The following is a 21,582-nucleotide window of genomic DNA, read 5'->3' on the forward strand; positions in this document are numbered from 1 at the left end:
AGCACCATAGAAACCGTTCGTGGTACCACCCACATTCCTTAGAAGGCTCACCAAATTTAAAAAGGAGTGAGAAGAGACAAAAATCCTAGAGACGTTCCAAAAAGTTGAAATTAACATACCCCTGCTCGATGCGATAAATTAAGTTCCACGCTATGCAAAATTCTTAAAAGAATTATGGACTGGCAAGAAGCACTTGGTAACAAATGAGTAAGTGTAGGAGAAAACATCGTCACAATTTTACAAAAGAAAATTTCGCCTAAGTGTAAGGACTAAGATATGTTCGATATATATTGAAAAATAGGTAATATTGGCATTAAAAAGGCCATGTGTGATTTAGGTGCATCTATTAACGTTACACCTCTATCTATTTATAAATTACTAAACACAAGTCCTTTGAAAGAAATAAGGGTGATCGTTCAATTAGTGGATAGGTCGGTTATGTATCCGGAAGGGATGTTGGAAGATGTCCTCGTCAAAGTAAATGAACTAATCTTTCTTGCAAATTTTTATATCATTGACATGGAGGATGAAAACTCAAAAAATTCTTCCGATATTCTATTTAGGAGACCATTTTTAAGCACCGTGCGAACAAAAATTGATGTCCAGAGTGGAACACTAACTATAGAATTTGAAGATGAAGTGGTCAAGTTCAATGTATATGAGGCCATGGGCCGCCCCAGTGTAATGGTAAATGTCTCTAGTGTCGATATAATTGAATCATTGACAAAATTACATTTTGAATATCACGAAGAGGATGAATTACAAACTGTACTTTACAGGAGTTTAAATCTTAATTTGAGACAATAACTGGGTTAGCCCAGTTCATGTAGTGCCTAAGAAAACTAGCATGATTGTAATTAAAAACCCAGCAGTTGAATTGCTTCCCACTTGAGTCCAAAATGGGTGGAGAGTCTGCCTAGACTATAGGAAGTTGAATGATTTAACTCAAAAAGACCACTTTCCACTTATTGCTATCTTGATGGCTATTCAAGTTTCTTCTATATTCCATTGGCACCGGAGGACCAATAAAAGACGATATTCTTATGTCTTTTTGGCACATTCGACTATAGACGGATTCCATTTGGACTCTATAATGTGCCCCACATTCCAAAGGTGCATGGTAAGCATATTTTCTGACTATGTCGAGAAAATAATTAAGGTATTTATGGATGACTTCACGGTTTATGATAATTCTTTCAGTGAATGTTTTTCAAACCTCACTAAGATTTTAGAAAGATGTATAGAATTTAATCTCATTCTGAACTATAAAAAATTTCATTTTATGGTTGACAAGGATTAATTTTAGGGCATGTTGTCTCCGCTGAATGGATTGCAACCGATAAGGCCAAAACTGATGTTAGTAATTCACATACCTTATGACTATGAGGGCAATCTGTTCTTTTTTTGGCCATGCAAGTTTCCACAGGCGTTTTATAAAGGATTTTTTGAAGATTTCACAACCACTCTGTAATCTCTTGTAAAAAAACAAAGGGTTCAAATTCAATCAAGCGTGCAAAGACGCATTCGATACATTGAAGCATAAGCTTGTTTCAGCTCCCATAGTATAACCACTGAATTGGGATTATCCCTTCGAATTATGTGTAATGCAAGTGATCATAGTGTAGGATCCGTTCTTGGGCAAAGAATCGAGAAGGAACCCCATGTTATCTCTTACGCCCCAAAAACCTTAAATGCTGCCCAAAGCAACTATTCGACCACTGAAAAAGAATTATTAGCTATTGTTTTTGCTTTGGAAAAAATTAGATCATACTTGTTAGGAACTAAAATCATTGTTTTCTCTAACCATGTAGCTGTAAAATATTTGATCGAAAAAAAGGAGGAGAAACTGAGGTTAATTAGATGGATTTTACTTTTACAAGAGTTTAACCTCAATATTAAAAATAAGAAACGATGTGAGAGCTCAGTAGCAGACCACTTAAGTCAATTACTGCTCTCAAAAGATGATACACCATTAAAGAATGATTTCTCGAACGAGAATCTGCTTTCAGCACAAGTAGTTTACCCATGGTACGTGGATATGGTAAACGGTATTATCTCTTCTAACTTACCACACTCTAAAAAGGACAAAATCAAACGAGATTCATGGTACTATATTTGGGAGGACCCCTACCTATGGAAACACTATTCTGATCAGGTAATCTAACGAAATGTCTCAAAAATCGAGGTTTAATCTATTATGGCCTTTTGTCATTCTTATGCTTGTGGAGGGCATTTCTACCCCAAACGTACTGTACATAAGGTACTTGAGTGTGGATTATTTTGGCCACACATTTTTCATGATGCTTACTTATTTTATAAGACTTGCGTAAGATTTCAAAAGGTGGGTAATTTCAGGCATGAGAACACACACTTGAATTGAAAAGACAATTTAGTACATTCTTGCGTCTATTGCATTTAAAGAATTTTGCCATTTATTTCCTCTTTTTGTACTTTGGTATAATTTCCCTTTTAGTCCTCTCCCTTCTTCACCTATTAACCTTCATTAGAATCCACTCTTATAATCCAATCAAGTATGATTAATTTCATGCTCAACTAATCTCTATTTAGCTTAAGGTCGGTTGATGCGAGTCTCAAGGTCCATTTAACTTACACTACCTCAAGGCCCAACAACAAGATCAAAGGTCAATCAAATCAAACCAAGATTTGGTCAAAGAAAATTTGTGAGGATGAATCTTTTTGAGGAAATAATGAATGATACATGCACGACAAGGGGGAAATTTATTAAATTTCATTCATCGAAGCTACCAGTTTTTAAGTTTGGGGAATCAGTAGACTTGCAATGACTTTTCAGATAGGATCCAAGCATTGCTTAGTTTAGATGTCATCATGGCATTAGAAGATCTATCTCTTAGCTTCAAAATGCACTTTGAATCACTTAATTTTGAGTTCGGGAGCTCAAGTTATGATCGTTCTAGTAATGACTGCGTGAGCAGATTTTTTACGAGATTATTAAGGAAATTACGAGTTTCAGGCTTTTAGTTTAAGTTTAAATCATATTGGGTTCGAGTTTTAGGCTTAATTTTTATTATATATGAGTCTAATATTATATTTATCAGCTCTTATTATTTTATTATTACGATTTTTTATAATTATTAAGTATTTTAAGTTATTTAGGAGTTTTATGTCAAAAAGAAAGTTTGTTTAAGACTACTTCTTGTTTAGATTAATTAGAGTTTTAGTATACTTTAGAGTTTTATTTATATGTACTTAGCTAGTCTATATAAAGGCTTCTTCATTATTCATTAGAGAGACGATTGTTTTCATGAATAAAGTTTTCAATTTTGAGAGTTTGTTTCATTAGGGGCTTTAATACCAAATAATAGGGAATTCGAGTCAAGGAAGCCGATCAATGATTGTATTCAAGTCGTTTAACTCGAGAAACAAATATTTAGATGTGACTTGAAATAAGAAATAAACAAATTTAGAAATTAACGAAAACATTAAAAAAAGACATTAAAGAACTAAGAATAAATAGTCAAAATAATAAATAAATAAATAGACAAAATTTAAAAGTGGAAGATGGAACGAGTAAACCAATCAATATGATGGATAGAAGGATAAGTATCCAATTGAACCTTTTGAAATATAAATCCAAACAAACTAAATTAATGACTCTAATCATCCCTCCAAGAAATAATTCTTGGCAAATTGAAGGGTGAATAATGAATTCGCATGACTGTTTGAAGAAAATCGAGAAGAAAATCACTTTTAAAAATCACAAGAAAGAAATCTTGCACAAAGAAACAAACTCCCAGAGTTGAAAATTTTATTAATCAAAACAATCCTTTCTATAATGAACAATGAAGAAGCTTTTATATAGGCTAGCTAACTACATTCAAATAAAACTCTAAAGTATACTAAAACTCTAATTAATCTAAACAAGAAGTAATTTAAACTAAACTTCCTTGTTTATCTAAGAAACAAAAACTCCTAAACAACTTAAAATACCTAAATAATATCCAAATTCGAATAAATAAATAATAAAATAATAAAAACCTAATAAATACAACATTGAGCTCATATATTATAAAAATTAAGGCTAAAAATCAAATCTAATATGATTTAAACTTGATTTAAAAGCCCAAAACTCGTAATTCCCATCATAATCTCGTCTAGAAATTCTACCCATGTATTCTTCACTAAAATAGTCATAACTTCAGCTTCTGAACTCAAAATCAAGCAATTTAAAGTTTGTTTCGAAGTTAAGAGATAGATCTTCAAACTCCATGAAGACATCTTAACTAAGAAATGTCTGGATTCCATCCAAAGAGTCGTTGCAAGTCTGTTGATTCCCCAAACTTGAAAACGAGTAGCTTCAATGAATGGAATTTAATAAATTTCACCATTTTCGTGCATGCATCATTCCTCATTTCCTCGAAAAGGTTCATCATCACAAACTGCCTTTGATCAAATCTTGGTTTGATTTGCTTGACCTTTTCTCTTGTTTTTGGGCTTTGAGGTAGTGTAAGCCCATCACAACCATGAGTCTGATATTGGGCCTTAAGACTCGCATCACCGGTTACCATTCCGATCGAGAATCGTGAAAAATGAACCCGCACTAAAAACCTTACAACATGATATTTATTATATCTCCAGAATATGGGGTAGTCACAATCGTATGTTAAAGTTAATTCAATTTAAATTCAAAAAGTACGCATTGGGTTGGAGTTGTTTGGTGTACAATTGGGAAAAAGAGTCTGTCGTCTACCGCATTCAGATTCATACGAACAAATTGGAGTGTCCAGGTGGGAAAAGGTCAGTTGGATTCCACCAAAGGAGATAACGATCAGACTTAAACGACTCACGCGGTTGAGGTCGTTAATTTGAGTTGGGCTCTTTTAGATCGCAAGGCTGTCAAGATCATAAATTGCGGATGCGTGTTACGCGGTTAAATAGTCAATAATGTTAGGAAATGTGCACATATTTTAGTAAACATGTAACAGTTTTCTATCTATTTGAAAGATGAATAAATAAATAAAGTTAATTTCACATTTCACTATTATATCTTTTGTCTTTACTGTTTTTTATAGTTTGGATGCATAGCGAAATTGTGATAAGCAAATATTTGCTCATTTCTTGTCTAAAGTTCAAACTGAAGATCAATGGCATTATAAGAACATTTACATTGTGAGAAAGACAACTTATTTTAGTAGATAATCTAAATGAGTTTGTAATCTCGTAAAAGAATCAAAGTGAGCATTTGATTCAAATACTGAGAAGGATTACCATGTCGTCTACAATTCCAATTGGGGAGATGACTAGTATTGGCTATTGGAGCAGTTGACTCCACGAGTAGAGATATAGATGTATTCATTGGTAGAATGATACATTGGACTAGACCTAACATGAATTAATTCTAAATCTGTTTGTGGATTAATTTGCTTGTGACATTCATGGTGTGATTTACCTAAATCCTGAGTTAGTCACTGATCATGCGTATGCAACTCATGTGCTTTGATATAAGTGGAGGCTTATGCTCTAAAGATGTGCGAGCCTATAGCCGGTATGTTGGGTACATGATTTGTGTATGGCATGGCTTTAATAGCAATAATGGAATTCATAGCTCAATTAAAAGTTAATGATATCCTATCATTGGCATTGTGTGGATTGATAAATATGGAACGTGGCCACAGGTTGTTTGTTCTTGAACGAGCAATTTATATCAATCATTTGTTGAAAGTGATCATATTAATCATTAAGAAGATACCATGGTGACAATGAGATAAAATAGGATTGTATTGAATGAATACATTTAACTCAAAGGAATCAATGATATCATATTAGGGTAACACACATATGACAAGGTCATTGGATAAAGTAGTTGGATGAATTGCTTACGTAAAGAGTATACAATAAGGAGTTTTTAATCATGATACTTCTTGTGGATTGACTCCATGATTAAGTAATTGCGAATTATTGGAACAATGCTTCTGGACATAAGTGCAATCACTATAGCCTAATTGTATATGTCCAATTGGTTCCTCTACTAGCTCAACAAAAGTTCGATCGAACTGCATTTGAATCAAAAGAAAATTATACAATTTTTGAAATAATTTAATTAAGTCAATTTATTCGATGTGAAATTAAATTAGGTAGTCGTAAGAATTATTCAACTAAAGAATTTGATTAAAGAATTTTCTTGAAAAATTAATTTGGAAACTCTAAGTGATTTTTAGAAAAATTAATTTTGATCAACTAAAATTAAATTAATCAAATTAATTAAAATTAATATGATATTTTTAGAAATTAATTTTCAAGTCAAACAATTGGCTCAATGGGTAATTGAACTTGAAGATTGGATTTGAGATCGTAAGTTGGGCTCAGGAGCCCAAAATCAAGACCAAACCCAAAAATTGGCCAAACCGAGCCCGGTATGTGAAATCAGGCCGATGGCTAGACCGGACCGGTCAGGTCATCATTGACTCGGACCGAACAAATAACAGTCGAACTGGCTCGAGGTGCTGTAAAGGTGTTGCACCTGCATTACCGGATACGGCGATGCCAACGGCTAAGGCGGCGGCATCCTGGTGGTCGGTGATGGTTGGTCTTCGGTGGTTGAGCAGTGAAAGAGTTACACTCCTACTGGGACTCTACCAAAGAATTTGATTTCAGATTAACTATTCTAAAAAATAATATTATTTTAATAGGTTAATATTAAATTTAATTTAATATTGATCTTAATATTATTTTATTAATTTAATATTAAAGTGATTATTTTAATATTAAATTAAATTTAATATTTATCTTGTAGATAAACATTTTATTATTTTAATAAGATTTAATATTAAAGTGATTAAGTTTAATCATAGGAACTCTCTAAACTCTCCGTATATAAAGAGAGCATTGAGTCATTATTTAATACACACTTAAATTCAAACGAAAGTTGTAGAAAGAAAAATTCTCTAAAGATATTATTTTAGAAAATTTCTAGAGATATTTTTTAGTAAAAGTTTAGAGAAATTGCAAAATTACCCCACTGGTAATTTTTGTGAAAAATTTTCTGATTCGAAGCAAGCTTACACTCGGCAGACGTAAGCTTTAGAATAGTGGAGAAGACTACTCGGTCAAAGCGATCATCCTAGACTAATCGAAAAGGTACAATTTTGATTAAGTGTTTATTACTTTAGATATCACAACCAATATCTTGTTTTGGAAAAAAAAATTAAAACTCTAGTTTTTTCCTAAATTTATTTTCCGCTACATTTTCCAAACCCGTTTTTTCCAACAAGTAAGGGATGGTTTGTGGGCCGTACCGGAATCAACTTCACAATGAAGAGTTGGCAGTTGAGGCATCCTTGATCACTATAACCAACTTATCGTTTGGAAAAGAAAATTCACTTTTAAGGATTGACTCAAGTCTAGAATATTCCGAGTCTACAACTAAGAATTCGCATATTTAATTTCCTAATTTAATTTAGTTATTTAATTTTATTTTGCAATTACAATTCAATTATTATTTCATTCTATTCATTTTTATAATTTTAACCTTAATCAACTAAAACCCCCTTTGATTTATTTTCAGCTCAACATGTTACAAGTTGTGAGCATGACAGCTGCCACAACTTTGGAATATGGTCACGCTAAAAACAATATTAGAAATCTTAGTTCGTGTGGGATCGATCCTGCTTCTCTATACTACTGTTTAATTAAGTTAGAGCGTAGGAAATTTATATTTGGTGGTCTTAACAACCATCATATATATAATTAAATAATATTATATAATTATGTTTAAACATATGTTTAGTTAAATTAAAATATATATATTTATTCAAAAATAAAAAATTATGAAAAAATAAAAAATCTTTAAAATTCAAAAAATATATATAAAAGAAAATCCAAATTTCAATGTTGTCTAAACTAGATCGAATCAACCAATCGGACTGGGAATCAACTGGGGTATTCGTCCGATGAGTGATAAAAAAATCGGTTGACTTGCGAACTAGTATAGACTTGTTGAATCAGATTAAAAACTAGTTGAACTGACAATTGAACAAATTTGTATAATATTTAATTTTTATTTTTAATAATTTATTTACTTTGAATTAGTTGGACCGTTCGAACCAAGAACCAATTAGCCTAACCAGTTTAATCATGTTTAGGCCCAACCCAATCTAGTCCACAAACAAGTTTACCATGAAGCCACCTGGTAAAACTATCCTCCCATATTTTGAATGAGCTTTTGCGCTTGGGCAAGTACCAACCCTTAAATAGTTCTACAGACCAATGAACGACAAGTACAGTGATTCAAGGTTTTGTAGTTAAGCATCGGTTGAATTGATCAAACCTCATCATCAATCTGGCCCAATTTGAATACAAATAAATATTTTAGTATATTTAATTAATTACAAATATTTTTGAAGGAATATAATACGTTATAGATAATATTATCTATATCTATATATTATATATGAAATCAACTCCTAATATAATCTTTTAAGAGTTAATAGGGTATTTTGGTAGTATAAAAATCTATAGGGATAATTTAATCATTAGAACTTAAAATGGGAAATTTAGATGTTTTACAAAAAAATTAATTTATTTATATGTATCTATCTATATCTATATATATAATATACATATAAGAATAGTTTGTCCACAAATTCTTTTATTGTATGTTTAATTCAATAAATTGTATTTCAAATATTTTTTAAATTCTTAGTTTATTTTTATTTTACACTTTAAAATTGTATATAAATTAATATTTACAATTAAAATTATCTTGATTAAATTAATTAATTGCATATTTAAAATTATTTTGCTAAAAGTTTAATTCAATTAATTATATATCCATATTACTTTATAGTTTTAGTTATTAAAATTTATAATTTTTGTAAAGGTGACTTTAACTTTAAGTTACAAGGTTATTAAATTGATTAAGTGTGAGTTTGAATGGGCAGTGCGATGCATTTAGCTTACTTTTTATCTCACATTATCTCACATTATCTCACCGTCCATTCAAATTCACCCTAAATGTCTTTTTAAAGGTTTTATTATTTTAGCTCTCATTAGAGTTACAATTTGTGTTTTATATAAATATCAAACTTTTCTTAATTTCAGCGGTGAAGCTAGGGCCTAGTAGGGGTGTTGTCCTTTAAATGAAAAATTTTCTATTTAGGCTCATTTATAATCTATAAAATTTTAAATTAGTAATAATAAAATTATATTTTGGCCCCCTAAAAGTGATAAAAATTTGATTTAATCTTTTAAAAATTATAAAGATATAGGTTATTGAACAGGGGTGAAGCCAAGAAATTTTTTTAGGTGGGGTTTAAATTAAATTGTAAGTTTTACAATGCAGTTTTACCATTTTAATAACTTATATATTTATAATTATTAAATGATCAAATCAACTTTTTATCATTTTTAAGGAGGCCAAAGTGCAATTTTACCTTTACTAATTTAAAATTTTAAAAATTTTGAAGGCCTAAATAAAAATTTTTCCATTTTAGGGAGATCTGGGCACCTGCCAGCCCCTAGCTACACCCTTACAATTAAAATGATGAAATTATATTTTTACTATAATAAAAATATACAATTTAATTCCGATCCCAAAAAATTTTCTAACTTCCCCTAATTAAACCCAAAGAGTAGAAGAAATAAGTAGCAAAAGTATTAGAGAATATAGATTTTTGTCCCATCATTGTTTCTCTTTTTAAGTTATTTCCCAATTTTTAGTGGTGCAAGTTCATAGTTGGTTTTTTGTAATTAAAAAGTTTGGATAGGTTTTGGTGTCAGTTTATTTTATCATAGATGTATAAGATTTATGCAAATTGATATGTTGTTCACTACTATGAATAATTCATTGCAACATATCAACACATACATCTTTTCTTGGTTTTATTCTGGGATTAATATAATTTTTTTATCTATAAATATTTTTCACATTCAGATTTTATACAAATAATTTACTAAATTTGAACAAAATGACTACATATCAACACAACAATACATCTTTTTCTTGGTTTTTATTGTGGGATTAATATAAATTTTTATCTATAAATATTTTATACAAATAATTTATTTTATAAAATATTTCATGACTTTCAACATGGGAGTTAGTTTTTTGTCAAATTTTTTAATTTATTTCAACTACTTTCATGGGTTATTTTGTCATTTGGGACATTTCTTTTTACAATTTGTTAACTTTGATAAGCACAATGATTTTATATATATATATATATATATAATTATAGAGTATTTATCTCAACATTCATTTTCACAATTTGATTGATTATAAAATATTTTGGACTAATATGTAATAATAATTTTACATTTGAAATATTTATACTAATTATAGAATATAAATTATTTACATATATCCATATAATCTTATCATACAAAAGTTTTATACCAACAAAATATATACTAAAACCAATTCCTTTGATATATATATATATATATATATATATATATATATATATATAAAGAGTATCTATATATTTAAACTCTGTTCTATAATCAGATTTTTTTGAAGGAATATAATTAATTATATATAATATTATATAATTCATGTTTAAGAAACATATTTTATTCTCAAAAAACCAATTCAGCCGAAATGGCAGCTAAGGTCTAGGCGGAGGCTATGTTCAAACTCTTATTTCAAATGTTTTTGAACCTTTGTTATTCCTCTCTTTCAGCTGAGGTCTGAGGCTGCAGCCTCTACCCTCTTCTTTCAATGGAATATTTTTCGATGGTTGTTCTTCAGCTGCCTCTTGGCTCTTCTTCAACGGTATGTACACTCAGTTTGTTTCTCTTCTTCAAGTTTGTAGTCTAAGTTGATGGTGGCTATAGTTTGGCTTCTTAAGCTTCTTAAGTTCATGTCGAGTCTATATTCTGCTTAAGAAAAAAGAAACATGTTGATGTACTGTTTCAAGAGAGATTATAACTTGGATGCAGTTAAGGTTCAGATGTGCAGAGAGAGTAAGATAAAACTTGGGTTATGCTAAATATGATCTGAGTTTTGGTAGCCCTTTCGAGCTTGGGATTCTTGCCAGGGAAAAACCAATTAAAATAGATTTCAGCCAAATTACAAAGGCATCCAACAAGACAGCAAACTGGCCATTATGCGGTTGAAATGGCTAGAGCTTATATTAAATCAAATCAAATTTGCATGATTTCAACAATATACAGAGAATTAGCTGTATATTTAATCAAATAAGCTAAAGCTGATCTGTTGAATATGTTTACTTTTCCTTCAAAGTACTTCCACACCAACTTAGCTTTCAATGCCTGCAAAAATCAATAAAAAACTGCTATTATTCTATTGTTCCTAAGGAAAGTTAGCTGTATGAAACTGAAAAGCTCTGAAATGTTTGAAATGGTTTCTTGTACCTGTCCCATGATTGTGAAGAAACCAATCACAGATTTTGTGACTAATCTTTCAATCTGATCTCCTCGGGGTGACACTTTTAATTTCAACGTAGGTTATGTGGGAAATCTTAGACCACTCTTGTCCTTTATCGCTTGCGCAGTCTTCTTTCAGCAACAGACAATGCCTAATATATAAAAGACCAAGCGAGAGTGTAATTTTGCCCGGGCCAGAACTGATTAAACCCCAAAAAAAAACAGTCCCAGTCCATTACAACTAAATTAGCCCAAAAATACAAACGGCCCAAATGGCCCAATGACAAAAACCCTAGCCCAACAGAATGGAAAACAAACAGCAAACCCTAAGCCTAAGCGCCGCATGCCTAGGCTCCAGCGCTGCGCCGCATGCCCAGGCTCCAACGCCGCGCCGCCGCTCTCCCTGCGCACGCCACCGCCGCTGCTCGCCTATCGTCGGCCCTCCACGTGCGTCAGACCTCCTGCAAGAAAAGACAAAGGAAAAAAAACAAAAGAAAAGCAGCAAACAACAAACAACAAACAAACGCAAAACGACAAAAAATAATGATTAAGAGTTGTTTATATCCGGCTATAAGAGCCTAAATTTCACCTCTGTATTTTTTTTACACACATTAATAAAATTAAAAAGCAGAACAGAAATTTCGAAAGGTTGATTTAAGTCCTTTACTGTTTCCTCTTCATTTTCTTTTATTTATTTTATCTTTTATCATTTTTTTACAAACCCATTTTAACAAAAAAAAACACACACACACAGAAATAGAAAAGAAAAGAAAAACGTACCTAAATCATCCCGTGGCTTCGTCGACAGAGGTCCCCTCGCCGTCGTCAGAATCGGGCCTTAAAAAGGGTCTAAAGTCCTCGGCCCCTCGGGTTGAAAGCCCGGCTTTTGCACGCTGCGAAACAAAGGCTCAGGAAGCCCTTTTCTTCAGCCGTCGGCCTTTAGCCACGATGGCGGCGTATCGGGGGCCGGAGAAGCCCTAATGGCCTGAGGGAGTAAAGTTTTTTGAGAGTCTGAGAGACTCTGTTTTTTTCTCTAAAATGAAAAATGAAATGTTTTTTTGTGTTTTTTTTTATATTTATATGGGGTAAATACGGCGCCGTTTTTGGCCCTTGCACCAGTGGCCAAAACGACGCCGTTTTGTCTTAAACCCGAAATCGACCCGACCCAATAGCCAGGATCCACGCGTTTTGGATTTGAAGGGCTATTTCCACAATCAGCCCCTCTGCCTTTCCAGTGTGCGCAATCGGGTCCTATTTTTTTTAAATTTTGGCCTCGCAAATTTTCTACGTGTTCCATGTTGGTCCTACGTGAAATGGTGCACATGGAAATGGGAATAATTCCCTTTTCAGCCCCCCACGACCTTGCGCATATCATTTTAGTCCGTTAGTTTTTTTTTTTCGATTTCTTCCCCATCTTTTGTATTTTGAGTTTAATCCCGTCTTTTTCTATATCCTTATAGTTATTTATTTAAATTTGGACTCAAAATCCTATTTTAATGGCAACCCACTCTTATTTGATTTAAATTTGGATTCTTTTTTTTATCACATTTTTATAACCCGTATTTATTTATTTTGGTATATTTTTTATTTATTATTAGCTATTTATTTATGATCATTTAACCGAATACTTTTATTATTTTGTCATTCATTTTATATGTGTACTTCATTGTGTATTTGTTTGTAAGCATTGCTGTGTTATTTTTATCATGCATTTTCGCTTTATGGTTTTATTGGTTTATTTATTGTGACTTGTTTATTAATGCTAGATTCATCTTTACAATTACATCAACACATTATATTATTTCATCGTATATTTTTAAGTAACCCATAATTTTGTCCAAACTCGTAAAGAAGGAAAACCTTTAAAAAATAAGGCAATATTTCGTGTTTTGGAAATTCGAGATATTGTACCCTAACTTACGGGGTTTCAATTTTTTCATTTAACCTAAATAGCAAAATATCCTTTTAAATTATGACTTTTGAATAAGCAAAATTTTGTGTTTAGATTCGAGGTCGTACCCTAACTTACGGGGTTTCAATTTTTGCGATAAATCTAAATACACGAATCTTTTCAAACATAAATTTTTAAAATAATCTCGAGAATTAATAAAAGATTGTGTTCTAACTTACGGAATATGGTCTTTTCTAAAAACCGAGATAATCAAATATCTTTCAAATAAATAAATTTTTCGGCATGTACTTTCGTATCGAGAATTCAAGACATTGTGTCCTAACACGGGACGTAATTCTCCTTCTCGATTAATGTGAAAAATACCCCTTTTCTCGAAAAATTTTAGCATTTTAATAAAGGATCGTATTTTAAATCTCTTCAAAATTTTCAATCTTTGACATTAATTAATCAACTAGGTACCAATTTTGGGCGTTACGAGGGTGCTAATCCTTCCTCGTACATAACTGACTCCTAAACCCTTTTTACTGAATTTCGTGAACCAAAATCGTTGTTTTAATAAAATCAAATTTTTTTATTAAAAACAACCACTTTTCAAGGTGATCCAATCTCACCTCACAAAAAAAGGATTGGTGGTGACTCCCATGTTCGTTTTCATTTTAAAAATCCAAGTCAATCATGTTTTATCAAAAAATGGTTTCGACAGCCTGGTGACTCCACTAGGGATAAACAAGAGAGTCAAGCCGTAAATTGATTAATTTTTGTCTTTTTGTCACAAAAATGAAATTTGGTTTAAATATACGATCCTTTTATTGCATTTCATTCGTCTTTATTTCGGTTTTTGTCATTGTGGTTTATAATTGCGGTGTTGGTAAGTTTTGATTATTTCTACACATTGCATCGCATGATCGGTTGATCTTACCCTTTTAAATGGGAGTGAGAAGCTATTCCTTCGTGAGATTTTCACCTCCGTATAGGATAGCTGATTGCTTTCAGGATACATCTGTACCTATGTTTTCGTAAGATTTTCATCTCCGTATAGCCATAGGGAAATGTATTCCCCTGAACTGAACTTGGTCCGTATGAGCCTATAATCAGTGAGGATCGAGGAATCTTCCGGTTCAGGTACATTTACTTTAGAACCGAACCACATATAATGAGCCCTAAGAGCCTACCCTAGGTAGAACCACGCCAAACCCTAGTGGTCATCCGAATATGTGCTCTATTTGTTTCTTTCTTGCTTACTTTTACTTTGTACTAACCCGTTTCGTTTTGTTTCAGTTATGCTTGCATTGTATTGCATTACATTTTTCATCAAATAAAAAAGAGGTGTTGATTCACGTTCAGTTGCTAAATTAGAGAGCTTGTCATGGAAAACGAATTTCTTGATAAAGTGGAATATAATGCGACTGCCCGAATATGGTCTAATTAAACACAATGAGAGAAGGCTGAAAGTTCGTGGAGGAATATACGACTATGATTCGTTGCCTGAGGATTCAAACCGACAAAGATTATTCGAGAGTTGTCACGTCTCAAAGAAACTAAGGAGCATCGCGGGGTGATCAATGGGTCATGGCTTGGATCAAACACAAAGGAGATAGTAGAGACAGATTTTGGAAAATTTACAAGATTTGATCCTAGCATCTGTATATGAAGAAAAAGATCGATGTCTTCGCCTGGAATATGAAGGCAAGGTCGCATATGTAATCCGTTTTATGTAAAAAAAATTGTTTTCTAGAAAAGTTTTTCTAATGGAATTGAATTTAGAATCAATGCCTCTCTTTCTTTTTGCATTCATTCCATGCATCTGCATTACATTGCATCACATGCATTAAATTTCACTAAAAGACTTTAATTAAAATATAATCATTTCAGAGTTAACCTGGAAACCGACAAAAGCCCACCAACTAAATATCACTACGGTACTCACCGTAAGACAAAAGCAATGGATCAGAGGTTAGAAAGATTGGAACAATTACAAAAAAAAGATGCAAGATTAGATGCAGGAACGGCTGGATAAAATCCAACAAGATATACTAGAATACCAAAAAACTATGATGAGCCAATTGGCGTAGTTATTGGTTGGAGGGAATGATAAAGGAAAGAGCCTTGTAGTTGATTCTAGGCTTGATCATGAGGACCCATGTACAACCAGATACGTGCCCGCAAAGAGTACCTGTCACTATTAGACCTCAATATCAGGCCGGTGCCTCGATACTGATGAACTTCCCGACATGCCCAGATTCCAATCCGGGGGACAATCCAACCAATCCTGTAGTTCCTGATCTAAATTAAATAGAAAAAGAAATAGTAGAACTACCAAAGCAACTCGAAGATCGGTATAAGTGGTTGGAGGAAAAACTCAGAGCAATGGAAATTGCTGACTACCATCACGGGGTTAACGCTAGGGATCTAAGTTTGGTCCCAGATTTAGTGCTCCCACTGAAATTTAAGACTCTAGAATTTGAAAAGTATAATGGGACTAGTTGTCCTGAAGCTCATATAACGATGTTCTATCGAAGAATGACAGGATACGTTAATAACGATCAGTTATTAATTCATTGCTTTCAAGATAGTCTGATTGGGTCGGCTGCCAAATGGTACAACCAGTTAAGCCACGCCGATATCCACTCATGGAAAGACTTGGCACAGGCTTTCATGAAGCAATACGGCCATGTGACAAACATGGCACCCGACAGAATTACACTGCAGAACATGGAAAATAAGCAAAGTGAGAGCTTCAGGCAATATACCCAAAGATGGAGAGAGGTAGCGACACAAGTCCAGCCACCTCTTCTGGAGAAAGAGACAACTATGCTTTTCATCAACACTCTGAAAGCTCCCTTCATTAACCATATGTTAGGAAGCACTACCATGACCTTCTCAGATATAGTAATGTCCGGCGAGATGATTGAAAATGCAGTAAGGAGTGGGAGGATAGACGCGGGAGAAGGCATCAAAAGATCAACCCCAAAGAATAAGAAAAATTAAGTGAATAACCTGAGCATGTTTAATAAGGGGTATCCCAAATCAGTCACTGTAGGCCAACCGAGGGCTGTGACTACTGGCTCTCAAAGCACCTTAAGGCAAGAATCCAACTCGATACCAAACACAAAAAAACTCCAGTTTACACCCATCCCAATGACATATAGAGAATTGTATCAGAATCTGTTTGATGCACACGTGGTATCTCCATTCTACTTAGAACCCATGCCATCTCCGTTCCTAAAATGGTATGATACGAATGCCCAATGCGAATACCACGCAGGAATAACAGGACACTCAATTGAAAACTGCACTACTTTTAAAAAGTTAGTTGAAAGGTTCATCAAGACGGGCATTGTGAAGTTTGACGATCCAGCAGGACCTAATGTGGTAGAAAATTTGTTACCCAGTCATCCTAACTCAGGGGTAAACACAATAATTGAGAGTGGAGGAAATAGAACCAAAACCAATGTTCAAGAAGTAAAAACCCCACTGAAATGGGTTTTGAAACAAATGATAGACATGAGATTAATCATTCAGAATTCAGAGAAGAGACCAAAAGGGATGAGGAGCTATTCTGAGTTCCACGCTGAAGAAGGCCACGAAATCCAAGAGTGCACAGAATTCAAAGTTTTGGTGCAGAGCCTAATGAATAATAAAGAGTGAATTCTTTGAAGAAGTCAAAGGCCTGGAAGGAGTGTTGGGGAATTTAAACATTAACGCCGTATCCGAAGAGGGAGCCAAGGAAGAGGATTTATGAGGCGTTCGCCCTTACACACTTGGAAGTGTTTTGAACAATGGAACTGTAGAAGAGATTCCTGTATTTTCTAGACCTAATGCGGAGTAACGTCCAAAACACGCTTATTGCTCTAAGCCTAGAAGCAATAAGAATCCTTTTAAACACCGCATGCCCAGGCTCCAGCGCCGCGCCGCCGCTCTTCCTGTGCATGCCACCACCGCTGCTCACCTATAGTCGGCCCTCCACGAGCGTCAGACCTCCTGCAAGAAAAGACAAAGGAAAAAAAAAAGAAAAGCAGCAAACAACAAACAACAAACAAATGCAAAACGACAAAAAATAATGATTAAGAGTTGTTTAGACCCGGCTATAAGAGCCCAAATTTCACCTTTGTATTTTTTTACGCACATTAATAAAATCAAAAAGCAGAACAGAAATTTTGAAAGGTTGATTTAAGTCCTTTACGGTTTCCTCTTTATTTTCTTTTATTAATTTTATCTTTTATCTTTTTTTTTCCAAATCCATTTTAACAAAAAAAACACAGAAATAGAAAAGAAAAGAAAAGAAAAATGTACCTGAATTGCCCCATGGCTTCATCGACGGAGGTCCCCTCGCTATCGTCGGAGTCGGGCCTTAAAAGGGGTCTAAAGTCCTCGGCCCCTAGGGTTGAAAGCCCGGCTTCAGCACGCTGCGAAACAAAGGCTGAGGAAGCTATTTTCTTCTGCTGTCGGCCTTTGGCCACGATGGTGGCGTGTCGGAGGCCGGAAAAGCCCTAATGGCTTGAGGGGGTAAAGTTTTTTGAGAGAGTCTGAGAGACTTTAGGCAGTCTATTAAACCTTTCACAGTCATATATCCGCAGAGATTCAACACGTGAAGCCTTGTTAGGTTGCAATTCGGCTTCCTATGTTTCCAAAGAGTGCAGTCAAAGACAATACAAAACTGTAATGGAACGATGTCCAACTAAACTTAACCCATGTTGCGATAAAGATTCCAACTCCTTCCAACCCCCAATTCCAAAATATCCTAAATTTCCAAACCTTAACATTATCCTATCTGCTGTAATATTAAACTTTAAAATGTTAGAAAGAGAAAGAGCTTGTAAAGAGGAAACCTCCTTTGTAGGAGAAGAGCAATCATCCACCAGTTCTGCACACCCTTCTATCCTTAATCCATACAGTGATGGAAACTTGATATTGAAACTATCAAACTCGTACATGTACGAATATTAAGTTTCTGCAATGGGGAAACGTGGGTAGGCAACCTTCCAAACAATTGAGGATAATCTACGATTGAAAGTTCACGGAGGCTAGGGAATTTCAAAACCTTCTTGTCCCCTTCACAAGTGCCCCACTCCATCCAGTTTGGAAGACTCTCAAAAGACAGAATCCCTAATCATGCAAATGGGTTCAATTCATTTTCTCCAAAGAACTCAACACCAATCTTTTGTACCTCATGGAAACCAATAATTGAAAGATATTTTAACAATGACAACCTTCCAACTGATGGTAGTGAGTTGAAATTTTTACAATTACGAAGCTTCAAAGACAACAAATTCTTGAAGAAAGAATCATCCATTCACGATGAGAATTTTGCACTACCGTAATTCTCAATAATGAGTTGCTCAAGTTTTTCCTAAGGACAAATAAAGTCCAACACCTGCTCTTCAACACTTCAACTTCTTTTTTCCTTGAATAATTCTCCAAGTCTGTACTCCAATCTAGTGTTAACCCATTAATTCCAAGCTTGTCATTTAACTTGAATTCCCTAGCATCTCGACCATTAACATTCTCCAACCCAGAAGGACAAAAATCACCTCTAAGGTTTGACAAAATTTTCAATTCTCTAATAAGATGTCCATCACCTTTCCCTATAATAAAATTAGATAATATTTGAAGCTTGGTTAGCTGATCAAATCTGGAGGGCATCCTTTCTATTGAATTTGCACCTCTAATATCAAGAAAATGCAAACTGACAAGGTTTTTGATCTTCGAGGGTAAATTTTTGAGCTTTGAACAATTTCTTAATATTAAAGTCTCCAAATGATAAAGACTACACAAAAAATCAGGTAAACAATTATTTTTTGTGCTAAAAAGATTTAAGTAGCGTGGATGTTTTAAATTTTCAAAAACGTCAGGCAAATCATAGATCTCATACCCACGAAAAGACAGAACCCTTAAGTAACTAAGTCTTGGCAACAAATCATCCAAGACAACATTAGATAAATAGAGATTCCTATATCCTGAAACCATTAAGGGTAAGGGTAAGAAAGGACGTAGAGAAACCATTTGATAAAATGCTTCAAACTTCTTTACATTATGACACCAATCATTGCTGACATAAGTTGAGTAATGAGAGCGATGCAAAAACTTTTGTTGCTTTTCACCTTTTAGTTTGCAACACATTTATCCTCCAACTAATTGAGCTAAATCATTCATAAGATCATCCATCACGAAACGGGATTTATCTTTATTAGATATTCATAAAAATGACCTTGACTAGTGGACTTGAAAATATTGGTTTCCAAGACCTTTGGCTTGAATTTTAGCTTTTGGTTGCAGAAAACCTTCTGCTCTCTACAACAAGATTATCTCTTCTTTTTCGAATTCATAATCTTTAGGAAATATGGAGCAGTATGCAAAGCATCGTTTCAGATGCGGAGGAACGCAAAGTAGAAATTATGCTACATGGATCTTCTAGTAGGTTCCATATATCGCTCTAATATATTTTTTCCTATTCACTATGATCTTTATCTGTGCGTAATAAGCTTCCAATAGATTTTGCTACCAAAGGTAAGCCGTTGCACTTTTTCACTATGTTCTCTCAAACTTCTTTAAATTGGAGATGCCCATCAAAGTTTCTTACTTTCAATACATGCTGAGCAAATATGAATAAACAATCAGGATGCGAGAGTTTATCCAAGTAAAAAGATTTCACCAAATCCACATTAGTTGAAACCTTTTCAAGTCGAGTTGTTACAATAATCTTGGTTCCTGCTTCAAATGGGGCCCGTAAGATGGTCCAATCAGTGGAACTCTCGTTTCAAATGTCATCTAAAACCATCAAGAACCTTTTTCTTGACAACTTCTCCTTCAACTTGACTTGAAGTAAATCCAGGTCATTGTAAGCGCATGGCTCAAAAGTGATAGACCGTAAAATTGTCTTAGTTATATTAACTGCATCAAATTCATCAGAAACACAAACCTAGGCCCTGTGATCAAAAGACTCCTTAGTGTTGGGATCAATGATTTAAATTGCGGTCGCGACCGCATTTTCAGTGGCGTTGCGTTTATCGCGGTTGCAGACATAACGGATACTATTGCGGCTACTACGGGTATCGCGGTCGTGAAGTTTTTAAAATTCGCACTACTTATTGTAAAACATAATAATTATAATTATAAAAAGTCACTTTTAATGATTTTTAGAGTGTTTTCTAACACTTATGAACTTTTATTAATATGATATGAGAACACAACTTTTATAATCATCAATTATTCTTACATTTATTTACGATTTTCTAAGAATGTTATATTAACTAATAACAAAGTAAAAAAGAAAAGAAATATTAAGCATTTATCATATTTAATAAGTTTGAAAGTTTTTATAGATAAAATAATTAAAATTCATACCGAGAGATGTCTTCAATATTTCTTGACGACTTTAAAGATGGTGAAGATATAAACATTCTATGTTGCAAAAGGAAAAATGAATAGATAAATGTATAGATTCACATTAATTATTCGATTTTCTACCACTTATTCTCACTTTCATTCTACTTTTATATATAGTTTAACATGCTTGATTCTTAATTAGCTTTTCATAAAATATACTCCATTCATTTATCTAAATATATATTTGAAATGTTTTAATATCATCAAAATTAAGAACATCAACAAAAGAATATCATCAACATTAAGAACATCAACAAAAGTTTTCTTTAAAAAACATATCTTACAAATAATGGTTGTGGTACGATTTAGTTTTCACCAATTAGTGGAATGACGAGGAAGATCAGATCCTTCACCTTCACTTTGAGAGCGTTCTTAACTTGATTCTATTGGCCTTTGTCCAAAAATATATCCAAAAAAGTAACATTTTCACCTTGGTTTTCATATAATTGATATGGAGGATATATTTGAAGAGGAGGATACACGAGCGGTGGAGATGAGTGAGAAATTGGTGGTGGATGATGCATTTGAAGCTGGTATGGCACACCATAATTAGGAAATGGTGGATAATAACTATATGGTTGTAGATAACCATGTGAAGGTTGAAAATATGAAGGTTGTTTTGGTGGATAAAAACCTTGAGTGCTAGTAGATGAATCACTATACCCAAGGTTACTAGAACTCGATCTCCTACCAGATGAAGAGCCTATAGAAGTATGCTTCTTGCCTTTTCCTTTTGATGGAGCTCTATGTTCATTTTATCTCTCCTAGGTTCAGAAAACATATTTCCATCAAACTTTGATCTATCACGGAAATATCCACTAGTGGTACCAACCCTATATTCTTCTCCATACTAACTATAAGACCTAATTTCAACTCTATCACCATTATATCCATCATCCTCATCAATTGGACTTAAACCA

General features: G+C 33.5%; 1 protein-coding gene and 1 long non-coding RNA gene across 3 annotated transcripts; one reads left to right on the plus strand and one right to left on the minus strand.

Moving 5' to 3' along the window:
- Positions 1 to 11,082: 11,082 nt before the first annotated feature.
- On the minus strand, positions 11,083 to 12,391 carry LOC105766283 (uncharacterized). 2 transcript variants are annotated; one of them, XR_001125128.2, is made up of 3 exons: positions 12,145 to 12,391; positions 11,353 to 11,825; positions 11,083 to 11,250 (listed from the first exon to the last, which is right to left on the minus strand). It is a non-coding gene; the product is annotated as an uncharacterized LOC105766283 (long non-coding RNA). The 2 variants fall into 2 exon arrangements; XR_001125127.2 differs by having other exon boundaries at positions 11,353 to 12,391.
- A 3,252-nt stretch (positions 12,392 to 15,643) lies between these two features.
- On the plus strand, positions 15,644 to 16,264 carry LOC105767111 (uncharacterized). The gene has a single exon (XM_012586631.1). The coding sequence runs from the start codon at positions 15,644 to 15,646 to the stop codon at positions 16,262 to 16,264; it is 621 nt and encodes a 206-aa protein (XP_012442085.1).
- Positions 16,265 to 21,582: the final 5,318 nt, after the last annotated feature.

The sequence above is a fragment of the Gossypium raimondii genome, chromosome 5 (assembly GCF_025698545.1).
Source record: "Gossypium raimondii isolate GPD5lz chromosome 5, ASM2569854v1, whole genome shotgun sequence".
Classification (NCBI taxonomy): Eukaryota; Viridiplantae; Streptophyta; class Magnoliopsida; order Malvales; family Malvaceae; genus Gossypium; species Gossypium raimondii.